Source organism: Rattus norvegicus, chromosome 3 (assembly GCF_021556685.1).
Source record: "Rattus norvegicus strain SHRSP/BbbUtx chromosome 3, alternate assembly SHRSP_T2T, whole genome shotgun sequence".
Taxonomy (NCBI): Eukaryota; Metazoa; Chordata; class Mammalia; order Rodentia; family Muridae; genus Rattus; species Rattus norvegicus.
In genome coordinates, this window is record NC_141536.1 from 40,998,069 (window position 1) to 41,012,317 (window position 14,249).

General features: G+C 43.1%; 1 protein-coding gene across 7 annotated transcripts in view; it reads left to right on the plus strand.

Moving 5' to 3' along the window:
- Gpd2 (glycerol-3-phosphate dehydrogenase 2) overlaps positions 1-14,249 on the plus strand; it is a 133,765-nt gene that overhangs the window by 30,905 nt on the left and 88,611 nt on the right. For 6 of the 7 annotated variants that reach the window (XM_087648942.1, XM_087648941.1, XM_087648931.1 and 3 more), the window contains 1 exon segment: positions 1,916-2,025. The exons of the other annotated variant lie outside the window; for it this stretch is intronic. In XM_087648942.1, the coding sequence (XP_087505068.1) occupies positions 1,924-2,025 (102 nt within the window). In that variant the 5' untranslated portion in view covers positions 1,916-1,923. 7 annotated transcript variants of the gene reach the window in all.

The following is a 14,249-nucleotide window of genomic DNA, read 5'->3' on the forward strand; positions in this document are numbered from 1 at the left end:
CCTATAGCCGTTTGCACCGTTTTCGTGCCTCTCAGCTTCGATCTCAAAGGGTTGCTAAGAAACCTGTTTCTCCTCCTCCTCTTTCTCCTCCTCTCTCCCACCTCTCTCTATGTCCTTCTCTCTCTCTGGTAAGCCAGATTATAGGCTGGCTCCAGAGATTACTTGGACAGGATTGGAGTTTACAGTGAAACCTAAGGGACCGTGCAAGGAAGTCAGGACACGCCCTTCTACTGTAAGTGTGTTTTGGTGAGATTTCTAGAGAATTGCAGATTTTCTGTCAGAGAAGGATGCTCTTAAGCGAGTGTTGATCAGGAATCTTGATTCTCCAGCTGCTGAAGGACTTCAGCCATTCTCAGGAGAGGGGTCCTTTCCCTTCCTCTGTCTCTTGGTCTTTCCCGTTCTAACTCAGACCTCCAATGTCAGGGTGTTTATATTAAATAGTTCCCTGGGTAAGAATGTTAGTTAAAAAAAAAAAAGCCTATGTTTGAGTTTTGGAGTTTGTGAGGGAGATCAGAAAGAAAAAAAAAATTAAGAAATGCCAGTTTCTATTCTAGTGCATAATTTATAGTATTCCAAAACGAGTTCTGTGTAGAATGTAGTTACCAACTCTACGAAATTCTTTAATTTAGGAGAGTAGAACAGATATTTTACATCCAATATAGAACCCAACATATAATTATAATTTATTTTGATTTTTTTTTGAATTCTAAGTTAAAACTACCTTTAAACTTAGCAAGCTCTTAAGTTCTGTATTAAAGACACAAGCGAGTTGTTCAGATAGGTCCGATCACTGCCTGACTATCTGTCCTGGGAAATAGAATAAGAGGTCGGGTGTGCCAGCTGCTTTTGTGAATGCAAGGAGAAAGGTTTAGGCAGGTCAAATTATTTACTCCAAAGTTAGAAAAAACAAAACAAAATAACAACAAAAGACACTCACACAGTGTTATCATTTAATGTTTAACAGAATAAAAGTAGACCAGAGGATTTTGATTCGGTTCTTATTCCTTGGTTTTTGGCTTCTAAAGAAGTCAGAAAATATTTTTAAATCCCCAAGAACAGTATTAAAAAAAAAAAAATCCAATCAATCCAGCAGGAGAAAAGAAGGGAGAAGAAAGAAAGCCCTCACACAATACAGCACTTTATTTAGCAATACCCTGTGAACACAAAGGGCTTTCTCCTTGCCTCTGCTTGCCTGTCACTGACTGGAGGAAAACCTCCCTTCTTGTCCCCCTCCTCTTCCCCTTTAAACTCCTTTAATGAAAGGAGTTACAGCAGGTTAAGTTATCATTCTGTTAGAGGACCAGGGCCTGACATCTGTTGACTTCCTATTTGTAAAGTGTCCACTGTTTTTAGTGATGGAAATCTCAGTGTCTCGGCTTTTGGCTTCTGTGAGAGTTACATCAAGGAGGGAGAACACCAGAGAGTTGTCTCAGAGTTTGAATTGAATCTGCGGCCTGAGAACCTGGAGTAGGCCTGAGGTTTACTGTCCTGTTGAATGACCCAGGACTCCCCACCAGTTTCCCTTGGAGAGAGGATTAACTGTGGAACAAGTTCGCAAGTACAGCTTGTAGTTTTGTCAGATCCACAATGACATTTCTTTTCACAGCTCTCTTGACTTTATACTGTTTAAATACCCTGAGTTGTCTCTTTCTTAATTTGCATTTCTTTCTTTAATTCTTGTCAGTTCTGAATGTAACGTTTACATAATCAATTTGCTTGTCCTGGTTTTTTGAGTTGGTGCTCTTGGATTGTGGTATACCCATTGTCCTGTCAGCAATCTTCTCATTTTTTTGTTTCCTTGTCTACTTTAAGATAGTTTCATAAGTTGTACAATGCATTATTTTATTATTATTATTATTATTATTAAAAATTGTTATGCAATGAAAATAACTTTCTTTTCTTTCTTTCTTTGTAGGCTGAGCAATGGCGTTTCAAAAGGTAGTGAAAGGGACTATTCTTATGGGTGGAGGAGCTCTGGCCACTGTTTTGGGACTCTCTCAGTTTGCTCACTACAGAAGGAAGCAAGTGAGTAGCAACTGTACACTAAAGTGTGGATGCTGTCTCTGTGTGCTCATGGCTTGTGTACGAATGGCTCTTAAAATTCCTGTTCATTTGAGAGATCCTCAGACTAATGCCTTATGATGCCCACGAGCTTTGAGTACCTTGTGGTTTCAAAATCTTCCGTTTGGCTCCTTGATTTTTAAAGACTGCCTCATTTATTCGTGCCAGGGTTTGTTCATTTAGACTTTACTTTGTCCAGTTCATTGAGATGCCTGGGTGCTTTCCTCACTCCTGCCAAACTTGTCCTGATAGAAGGCTGGCGTCTGGGAAAGAAAGTGGAAAAGCAAAGGCCCAACTCTGCTGTCTGGTTTTATATATATAATTTTTTCCCTCCCTCCCTTTTTTCCCTCCCTCCCTCCCTCATTCCCTTCCTCTCTCCCTCCCTCCCTTCCTCCCTTCTGTCTTTCTCTCTCTCCTGCCTTCCTTTCTTTCCTTCCTCCATTCTTTCTTTCCTTTTTTCCCCTCCCCCTTCTTTCTTCCGCCTCTGCCTTTAAGGTGGAGAGGAGGCATGCACCATTCTGCCTTTATATTTCTTCCAGGTTTAGTAACTTATGTAGCAAGTACATAATACCTCAGGTAAGGAGGGTGATTCAGTGAGGGGCACCACAACAGTGGGATTAATACGCTCATTCTGAAGACAGCGTTTAGTTTCCTTTTATTTTTCCCTTTGTACCACAACCGTGGGTTGAGGGCAGGAAATGAGCTCATGGTAGGATTTTGTTCTCTTTGGCCTTGAGATGCTGTTGTTAGTTTCGGTCTCCTGCTTCTTTCCTCTCAGGTTGTCTGGGCAGTTCAGTCTTGCTTCGAGAGGAGGGTGGAGGAGGTCTGGTGACAAAGCAATAGCTATTCACCATTTCTGTGGCTGCCTTTAAGCCACAGGTTTCCCTATGCTTAATCTTCCTGTGTTAGAAGGTGCTAGAATCAGGTGTATTACTTGGAAGTTTCTACCCTAAATGAGAAATTGCCTTATACTCTTAGCCCCCCACCCCTCCCCTCTCTGTGTTTCAGACGGACTGAGTTTTTACTCTGTAAGCCTGATTGTCTTGGAACTCAGCTCATTCTTGGCTTGATTTCTTTTTTTCCCTGTGTACAGAAATCTCAATACAGGAGGCAGGCAAGTGGATCTCTTGGGTTCAAGGCCAGTCTGATCTATAATAGTGACTTTCAGGACAGCCAGGCCTACAAAGTGAGTGAGTGAGTGAGTGAGTGAGTGAGTGAGTGAGTGGCAAGGAGGAAGGAAGGAAGGAAGAAAGAAGAAAAAGAAAGAAAATATAATCAGGTAGGGATTATAGGCTTGGCCGCCATACCTGGCCTAGGCTCAGAAGCTCGTTTTTTTACGGTTTTTTCCTAAAGAAAGGTATTGAGTGTCACCTTTTCTTTTTATCTGAACCATGGGCACTGAACCCCAGGCTTCCAGGGTGTGCGTGTGTTGCTCTCATTAACTGTCTAGCTCTTGAGTCCTCTTTCACCCGTTCATTGGGTTAGATGCACTTTCTTTTAAAAAGCTGCCCTGGTTTCTTGAGAGTACATGTGAAAGACGCTGCTTCCGCCGAGGCTGTTTCAGATGTTTGGGACACGAACCTTAGGGATTAGATTACTTTGCTCATCTTTTCCCTACCTCCATGTTATCTGAACTGAAGCTGGGAAATGCCAGGGCCAAAGGTCATAATATCTGATAGGTGTTGCTAAATTCGTATGCGCCTTCTGTCTTTTAACCATAGTAAGCATGTTTTACTGTGATGTTTACTGGGGTTTCACATGTTTATGGCTTAATTTTTATACTTAAGTATTAACTGTTTTATCTTCTGAAAATCTGATTTCTTTCTTTTTCTAAACAACTGATCTTACGGAATAAACTTGTGACAGTGCTGACAATCATAGTCAGAGCACCCGACTACCCTAACAGCGCAGTGACATGGATGCCAGCAGCTTGAAGTCATTTATAAAAAGAAGCTGACAGGTTCTCCGGGTGGGGCTGGGGCTGGGGCTGGGGACCACCCTGGGCATATTCTATCAGTGAGTAGGTAGATAGGAAATCCAACTGCGTTTTTTAGTGATTCCTGTCCCTTTAAGAGGTTACCTTACACTTGTATTTGGGAGGGTAACCAAGTGTGCTGTAGCCAGAGGTGTCGAGAAAAAAATTAGATAAACTCCCACAGAGATAAGGAACAGTTTATTTTAACTGTTGACATAAAGTGACCGCAGGCCACCTGTAATACAGTTCTCTTCTCCCATAAAGTCTGTATCAGTCAAAGCCATTGGATGTGTGGGCATGGTGGCGACTGAATTCAAGTTTTTTTTTTTTTTTTTTTTTTTTAAATGATCTGCTCCTTGGCTTGTGAATTGGCTGCACTTTTGAAAGGATCTTGGATATGGTCCGTTTTTCTGCTGACTGTGGGGGGAAGTTTTGCCTTGTTGTACAGGTGTAGCCATCTGCTCTTTCTCCTGCTCAGACCTGTTTTTTTTTTTTTTTTTTAAAAGATGGTTCATACTGGAAGTTTGCTGCCTTTTAGGTATAAATCAGAAGGGTGGGTGATGGGGCACACCTTTAATCCCAGCACTTGTGAGGCTGAGGCAGGTGGATCTCTGTGAGTTTGAGACCATCTTGGTCTACATAACCACTTCCAGGGCAGTCAGAGGTAGCTACATAGTGAGAGCCTGTCTCAGAAAAGAAAAAAAGAGAGAGAGAGAGAGAGAGAGAGAGAGAAAGAAAGGAAGGAAGAAAGGAAGGAAGAAAGAGAGAAAAAGAGAGAGAAAAAGAGAGGAAGGAAAGGAGAGAGGGAGGGAGGGAGGAAGGAAGGAAGAAAAAAAGGTAGAGAGAGAAAGAAGTGTAATGTAACTTTTATTCACCCAATAGAATTGTCATCCAGAGGCCTACTGCTTATCTAGGCCTAGAATGTTTTTAGCCTTGGAGACGTAGTGTTCAATAACTTCCCCTTTTTCTAGTTCTTTCTGAGCTCTGGCTGGCTGGTTCAACTCAGCTGTTGTGGCTCAAACTCCTCTCCAAGCTGACTGATGGAATCTAGCTTCTCTCAGTTTCTTAGCGAATTGCTCTGCTTGGCTTCGTACTAACTTTTGCCATCTCTTCTTCTGTTCTTCTGACTCCTTATTATCTGACTTGTTTTGTTCTCACCTGTGCCTCTTGGACCTGCCTCTGTGAAACAATCCCGGTAAAACCTCCTTTTTTGTTCCCTCCCTCTGCTTTTGCTCTCGTGTAAGTAGCCTCTCTTTCTTCTCTCTTCTTGCAAGAGTTGGGTGGATCCTATTGTGTCGAATCTTCTTCTGATTCATCACTTTGTCTTTGACACTCATCTAGACATCACTCTCAAACATGGTGCTGCTACGAAAACTTCACTTCTACAAACTAACTTTATCTACATTGTTTGGGATTAAGGGTATGTACTAGGAGCTGTGCCACATCACAACTAGAAACACTTTTTCAGTAAATAACACAGTCTCCGGGTTCACGTTTTTGTGATCAAATCTCCTGCAGCAAAGCAGAATAAGTTGGTGTTGAAGACGCGTGGCGGTACCCCAACCTCCGCATAGTGGTACCCTAGGGTGCTGTCCGTATATTGTATCCTCTGCTGCAGCTGGTAGTTCCCACTTGGCTGAGCTCTCCTTAGAATTTACCCCTCTCCCTTCTTTTTTTAAAATTTAATCTTCGTTGTTGTTCTACTTGGGGTTAATCCGAGAGCCTCCAACATTGCGGGCAAGCATTCTACCACTATATTCCATTAGTATGTAAGTTTTTCAGGAACAAGTTGATATTTTATTTAGTACACGTGGGCTTAATGGTAAGCTTTTTAGTTGAAAAGGCGTTAGATGACATCTAACCCAGTAACAGCGGAGTGAAAGAAGGGCCTTCTTTTGGGAGGCTCTCCTGTATTTAACTCTAAGTTGCTCACAAGTGGAGTGGGAGAAAGGGGTTTCTCCATCTAGGAGAGGGAGCCATGGAGCACTTCAGTGTAAGGTATGAAAAAGGGAAGCGCGGAGAAACCCTGGGTAGTTGGGAAGAATGGAGGTGGATGGAGAGCCGTAGGCTGAGATGTGAGGAGTTGGTCCAGGACTACTCTAGTCTCTTCTCATGTTAGGACAAAGGCATTTTCTTTTTTTAAAGAAAAATAATTAACTTATTATTCACACCATTAAGATACGAACTGGAAAAACTGATGTGACGATGAGGTCTTCTCTCTAACCGACCTGTGGTTGATTTAACGGATCTGGTTAGCTGTGAGGGGCCCCTCTGGGTGACATGCTATGTTTACTCTTTCCATTACCCACTCTGGAGTTGCAGTGGGCTTTGTGAGCTCAGCCAGAGGTGAAAGAGATTTTTCTTTTTCTCCTTTCCTTCCTTTCTTCTGTCCTTTCCTCTTTTTCTTCCTTCCTTCCTTCTTTCCTTCCTTCCTTCTCTTTCTCTTTCTCTCCCTCTGCCCCTTTCCTTCCCCTTCCCCTCCCCTCCTCCCTTCCCAACCTTCTTTGCATCAAACAGAAATCAGGGAGTGGGCTTTGGGAACAGGAATCTGTTTAGTGCGAGGAGGAGCGGTCTTACCAGGCGATCGGGGAGCATGGAGATTGTGCTGATGAGTCAGTCTTCCCCTGAAGAGCATATATGGAGTATCTTTGCAGCCTCATTCAGCATGCCCGCCTCCAGTACTCCAGTTTTCCTGAGTCTTGACCTCGTTTTTCTTCCTGTAACAATGAATGTAGCAGTGATATATTTCTTACATGACTAAAAAGCAAAGGCTTGCATGGGTAATTAGAGACCACAAGGATGTTGCGAGCACCGTTTTAACTTATATTTCAGACTTTCCCTTCCAGTGAGCTATTTGTAAAGTTGTAAAATAGCAGTGCTTTCCTATTGGTAGAATGGTCACAAAGGGTTTTTTTTTTCCCCCTTTCTTTCTTTTTTTTTCTTTTGTCAGTAGCAAAAGACAAAATTGGAGAAGCACAAAAATTAGAATGACCAACTCTACTCAAAATAAGTCTTATTTTGTTCTTTTCCTTTCGAAACTGGGTCTCATTCTGTAGCCCAGTCTGGTCTGGAATATGGAATTCTTGTGCCTTGCTTGCTCCCTCTGTTTACAGGCCAGAGCAACACAAACACTGTTAGCTGTTTATCTTTCAAGTGCAACTGGGGGGGGGGGAAACATGTTGGTGTGTACAAGTATGAACATTTGAAGACTTTGATTTTCCAATAAAAGAAGGGTAAGGACTCTTTTTCTCCCATACTTTCCCCTTCTAAGCTCTCGGTCTGGCTGAATAGACCAGCAATTTGGCACACAGTAGGTCCTTAGATTCACATGAACCTCTTTTCTTCTTCATTTGTAGTCTTTGGAACACACCTGGATTTTTTATTTTATTTTATTTATTTTTTTTTTTGTTTTTTTGTTTTTTTTGGCATAAGAAGATAGAATCCAAACTTCTTAAAAATAATCGTATTTTTGCCTCTGTTAATAGAGAAGTGAGTGAAGACACACATTAGATGGGTTTCTGGCAACATTAAAGTTAAAAAGTTGTACCTACTTGCTTTGCCGTTTCTACGGCGAGCATCTTTGAATATCACTCTGCCTCTTAAGCACTCTCAACATCAATTCAACTTCAGTGGGAGAAGCTTCCTAATCTGAGGGCGTTTGGGTTCTGGAGTCAACCAGAATGTTCACAAATGGCCCTGAACTTGTGACCACACCTGTCCCCTAACGTGAATAGCCTTCCACTTACAGAGGCATTTGTCATAGTTCGCAAGCAGCCTTTCTCTTTAAAAGTCTGGGTCAAATGAAGTTTCCAAGGTGGGGAAATAGGTAGAGACACAAAGATCAGAAGTTCAAGCTCAGCCTTGCCTACACCATAGGATTTGTAGCCTGGGCAGCATGAGATCCCACCTACAAACAACAACAAGACCCAAAACACCAGCACAGCAGCAGCCCCAGCAGCAGCAAAACTTAGCGAGCTTACCAAATAACAACCCACATCTTCCTAGTCAATTTCATTTTGTTTCTTCCTTCGAGCTTAACTGAAGTGTCAAATCGGAGCAATTCCTCCCTGTGTTACAGTTCAGAGTCCCCTTGGCTCTAGTAGAGAGTAGAGAGTCCACTATCGTTTCACTCTTTTAGATTCCACATATGAGATCATGTATGTAGGCTTATGTTCTCTAGATCTGGCTTATCGCCTTATCACAAACGGGTGAATTATGGTGGTCCAATACAGTGCTTCCCTTAATTTTTAAGCAGAATATTCCATACTGCGTGTATCTTGTATTTTTCTGCAATGGATGAGGCGCCACCTGCTAGGGGAAGTTGCAGAATGACGGACTGTATACAGACTTGGTTAAGTTGAATCTTAGGTTTCCAAACGGAGTTTGCAGTTGTATTTTAAAGATATTTTATGAGTATGAGTGTTTCCCTTGCGCCACATACACATGCCTGGTGCCCACAGATCCTAAAAGAGGGAGCTGGGTTTTCCAGAACTGGAGTTACAGATGGTTTTAAATATACACATGTGCTGGGAACCGAATCCAGATCCTTTGTAGGAGCAACAAGTGTTCTCAGCTGCTGAATCATTTCCCCAGCCCCCCCGCCCTTAACAGTTGTATGTCAATCCCATAAGTGAATTGCTAAAATATGGAAGCCAGTCACTCCAACAAGCAAACTCCAAACTCAGTGCTCCCAGCACAGGCTTCTTACTGCCCTTACTGATCAGTACGGGGACGTGTTTCTTCTCTGGTTCAGGGACTTGTAACCTGTAAGGCTTTGCTGCCTACATTTCTGTGGAAGAAGAGAATCATGTTGTTAAGCATCCAGCCATTACCTGTGTCCTGAATGTCGTTTTTTAATCTGGCTGACTAATGAGCTGTTTTTTTATAATGTGAGTTTTATTGTTAGGGCTCATACCACAGACATTCATCATTCACTCGCTTCTCCTATTTAGAACCCTTTGCATAGATTCCTGGAAAGACTTTTTTTTCCCCCTCCTAGAAATACAACTGTGTCGGGAATGTGCCTGGTATCAAAGCTTGATGAGGCTTCGGAATACTTTGTATTTTAGATAAGGCCAGTTGAAACTATTCTTAACCACTCTATATGGTTTAGACTGTTTCTTATGAGACATGCCTCATCAAAGCACTGAAATTATGCAGCAGACAGAGCTGGGAATGTTCTCTGAAGAGCATCCTATCAAGCTACTGTCTAATTTTGGTTTTTACTTAACACTTAGCCCTCGAAAGTGGGGCCTCGGCGGCAACTTGAAGTTATAGCTCACACTGGGCCTTCGAGGAGTTTGGGATGCTATTTTGTGGCTGGCACACAGAATCAGCGAGGTTAACTGTACTTCTATAGGTCACCCCGTGAGTCAACGGCTGAGCTAGGATTAGCGCTGACAGCTGGTGAGCTGCTAGGCTGTTGCTAACTGAGCAGCATTGACATTCACTTTGATTTGACTTTGCATTTCATTTCAACTATTTATTCATTTTAAGGCCTTTTAAAAAAACTTTTTAGGGATATTGTGGGACAGAGGGAACTTTCTATAAATGCCCTGGGAGAGCCCTCTTACTTCTGTTTCTTTTCCATCCACCCGGCATTATAGTTATGTATTTTGTGTTTGGAAAGCTTTCTCTAGGTATCTCCCACCTCCCAGTTTAGAATAAAAGATACTTTAAAGTGAGGTAGACCCGATTTTTACCTTATTCTTGGAATCTGAGACTTTTCAGCAAAAGCTTTCCTACCTTTAATTGTACAATAGCATGGACAGAAAAGAGACTTCTAAGTCTCTTGTATTTCATGACGTCTCCACAGAGAGGGAGAGTGTGCACTTCATTTTGAACTTGAATTATTTTCAGCAGAAGGTTCAAGTATAGTAGGCTGGTCACTTGACTCAGTGCGTCAGTATGGGACTCATCTGAGAGGGACAGGGGGCCAGTGAGCCCTGTTTCAGTTCCAGGTCAGTGGCTTAAGGAGAGCTAGAGGGCCGGGTGCTGCTTCATCTGGGTCCTCTCTGTGGCTGCCCAGCATGACTGGCTGTGGGCTAAGAGGATGTGGTAGGATTTCTAGACTTCACTAATTGCACCGGAAGTTCTGCCTCGTAGAAGGCCTGTGGTGGTGCACGTCTTTAATCCCAGTGCTTGGGAGACATAGGCAAGCAGATCTCTGGGAGTTTGAGTCCGGGCTGGTTTAACATAGTGAGTTTCACGACAGCCAGAGCTGTGCAATAGAGAGACCCCGTCTCAAAAATCTAAACAAAGTGGTCGGTTGATCTAGGGATAATGAATGTATTTGGAATCAAAATGAATCAGGTTCTAAGTTTCAATTATGTGCTCAAGTAATAAATTTAGTTTCTTTTCAGGTCAAAGAATACCTCCTGGGACCTGGGGTGTAGATCTGTGGTTAGAGAGCTTTTTTATTCATTAATTTATTATTATTATTATTATTATTATTATTATTATTTTGTTACTACTACTATTAATTTATTTATTTACTTATTCACTTTACATACTGTTCACTGCCTCCCTCCTGGTCATCTGCTCCCACAATTCTTCCTGTCCTCCCTTCCCTTCTCCTCTGAGTGCTGGGAGCTCTCCTGGGTAATCCCTCACCCTGGCCCATCAAGTCTCTGAGGCTAGGCACATCCTTCAAGGCCTTTTCTTACAGGGTTAAAAGCCCTTAGTTCAATTTCCTAGACCACTTGTTTTTTTGTTTTTTGTTTTTGGTTTTTGGTTTTGTTGTTGTTGTTTGTTAGTTTGTCTTTTGTTTTGTTTTTTTTTGTTTTGAGCTGGGCTTCTCCGCTAGACAGCCTTGGCTGTCCTGGGATTCACTTTGTAGACCAAGTTGATCTCAGAACTCACGGGGATCTGCCTGCCTCAGCCTCCCTAATGCTGGGATTAAAGGCCTGTGCCACTACTACTTATTTAAGAAAAGAAAAAGAAAAAAAGAAAGGAAAAGAATTACATAAAAGGATACCGCCTTTCCTGCTCTTCTCTGATGGGAGTCGGAAGGGCTTGTGGATCTGGAGGAGAGGGCTGGTGGGAGGGAGAGACTGGGCAGGAAGGAGGGGAAACTGTAGTCCGGATGCAATATATGGGAGAATTAAAAAGGAACAGTAGGAAGGTAAATGATCTTGCCATGAATTTTGACGACCTTAGTTCAATTTCGGGAACCCATAGAAGAGGGAGAGAATGGACTCTCAGAGTTGTCCTTCAGCCCCCACTTGCATGCTCTGGCCCGTGCACATACATACTAATGATAATAATACATTCAATTATAAAGAGGAAAATAGATTATTTATTGGAAACCCATAGGCGACATCCTCAAAGCCTCTGTTTAGTCCTGCAAGTTAATGGTGTTAATTTAGTTGAATAGTCCAGACAGAGTCGACACTTTTTCATTTTCTGGCAGTTCCCCTTCCTTGACTCTAACAATCCATAGTTTACATTGCGTACTATCGGGGAAGTGACAGTTTCATGGAGACTGGACTTGCATGACCCTCTGCTGTACCACCCCAAGGTTTGGTAATTGATTGCATGAGTATCTTCTGGTTGCAGAGGGCTCCGTGCACATCTGAAAGGAATCACAACCACAGATAGACTCTACAGCGTGAGAGGTTCGTTCTCAGTGCCTAGGAAGAGGACATTGCCTGTCACTTCTCATGCTGCACGCAACTTCAGGGAGGAAGAATTCACTTTGGCTTACAGTCGACTACGACACATTTAATACATAGCCACAAACTTGTCTGGTTTTCTGTGGAAATGAGAGTTACCCTGTATTAACTGGCTAGAGAGGGAAACATGAAGTCCTCATGGATCTGCTTACACTGAAACAAGTTGCTTACTGTCATGTAAATCCAAGAAAGGTCATCGATTTAGTTACAAGAGGACCCCGGAAGTCAAGAGCTTTCCAACTTCTGAAGAGGAACCGTATGAAGATGCTTGTCACTTTCACCTCCAGGCGCACACTGATAGGGGCTTAGTCTTTTTCGGTGACGGCAAAACAAACAGGAAGCAATTTCTCTCCAGTCTAACCAATTCCATTGATTGAATGGCATAATATGGACGAGCGAGCGAGAGTGATTGTCGCAGTCTGAAGTGATTTGCATGAAACCTACTTTATACTCCAATTATTATTGTACATGATTACAGGACAGCCTGGCTGTTAATTGCCTGTGGTCTTTAAATATGCACTTCTTTCAGAAATAGACACTAATTATTAGATCTTGTTTTCGGTCTCACCCGAAGTTACAAATGTCTAGGAATTTTTTTTTCTTTTTTAATTTGCAAGTCTAATACTGCTCAGACATAGTAACACTGATCTCATTCGGAATCCTGGTTAGGGGAAACACTTTCTTGGTCTCTATGGGTCATGAACTTGGCTTCCAACTCTACGTAAATGCAAGTCTCTATCTTTTTAAAAGGAGGATACTTTATTTTTAATTCTGTGCCTGCATCTGTCTATCTGCACATAAAGGCAGGTGCCCTCCTAAACCAGAGTCTGACAGATCCACCTCCAGCTGGAAGGAAATACCTGGAGATTTGAGCCACCTAATGTTTCTGCTGGGAACTAAAATGGGTCCTCTGCTTATCAGTATGTGTGCTTATCTGCTGAGATCTCGCCAAACACCATGCATGTCTCTGTCATAATGCTGAAGGAATTTTTAATTTTTCTTGTGGTACTGGGTATTGGATGTAGGGTGTTCACATGTCTGTCAAGACCATAACCACCGAGTCACAGTCCAGAGCTCACTTTTGAAGACAAGTTACCCATGGTGGCCTTCTATCCTTCTGCCTCCGCAGTAGGTAGAGAGACCTTTGGTTTCAGTGGTCAGGTTAAGTAGCTAATCCTTCATTTGGAAGTTCTCACTTTGTTCTGGGTTTAGGCTTGGGACAGCAAAGTCACATGACTCCATTCGACAGACTGGTGGGATGGGTAACTCAGGTGAGTGCCCTGAAGCTTACAGGTCCTGCCTTACCTACAGGCCACAGCTGTTAGCACTCAGTTTTCTTAGGTTAATCTCAGTTTGGAACTTTGTGAAACTGTGCAGTTTTTAAAGTTGGACATGTAAGCCAGATTTCAAGAGTAGTGTGATGACAGGAAAGAGCAGACTTGTGTGTATTCTAGACTTAGCACATGCTATTCCTGCTTCCTTTTCTAGTGTCTTCCAGCTGATGTCCACTACTCTTGATTTAGCTGGCCTTCATAGGAAAGCTTGGCCAGGATTTATGAGACGCCTTCTGTGACTGTGCCTGCCTGCCTGCCTGCCTGCCTGCCTGCCTGCCTTCCTTCCTTCCTTCCTTCCTTCCTTCCTTCCTTCCTTCCTTCCTGCCTTCCTGCCTTCCTGCCTTCCTGCCTTCCTGCCTTCCTGCCTTCCTGCCTTCCTGCCTTCCTGCCTTCCTGCCTTCCTGCCTTCCTGCCTTCCTGCCTTCCTGCCTTCCTGCCTTCCTGCCTTCCTGCCTTCCTGCCTTCTTCCCTCCCTCCCTCCCTCCCTTCCTTCCTTCATTCCTTTCTCCTCTGCCCTCCTCTCTTCCTTTTTTCCTTCCTTGCTGTATAACTACTGTGGCCCTGAACTCTCTATAGCTGACTATGGCCTTGAACTACTGATTGATTCTCTTGCCTCTAGCAAATGAGTGTAAGGATTACAGGCATGTGCTACTGGGTGAGCACTGTTCTAATTTAACACTACACACACAGAGACGCACAGATGCACAGATGCACAGACAGACAGACAGACAGACAGACAGACAGACAGACACACACACACACACACACACACACACACACACACACACACACACACAGAGTCCCCTGTGCCTTTTAGCCTTTTCTCTGTCTTTAACACCCTGCAAGTACTATTACAATTGCCACCGTATCCTTTTGTCTCCTGTAGAAGAAGGCTTGAGGGACTTCTCTGGTGATTTGTTGAGCGAGTGCTGCTGAGTCCAGCATCTGCAGATCTCATGAGCATTTTGGTCTCTCGGGTGAGTTCGGACATTCTGGGTGCATCCGCCAGGAGAGCTCACCTCCCAGATTCCTGTCAGATTCCTGTCTAATCAAACTGTCAGGCTTGGAGAGGGAGACCAAGGAAAGGACAGATCTGTGAGGAGTGGAACACAAAAGACCCCTTTTTAAAAGTGTCTTTACTTACCAATACTGCTTTTATTATCTCTTATTCCTCCCCTTTATTTCCCTGAAATCAACATATTCTAG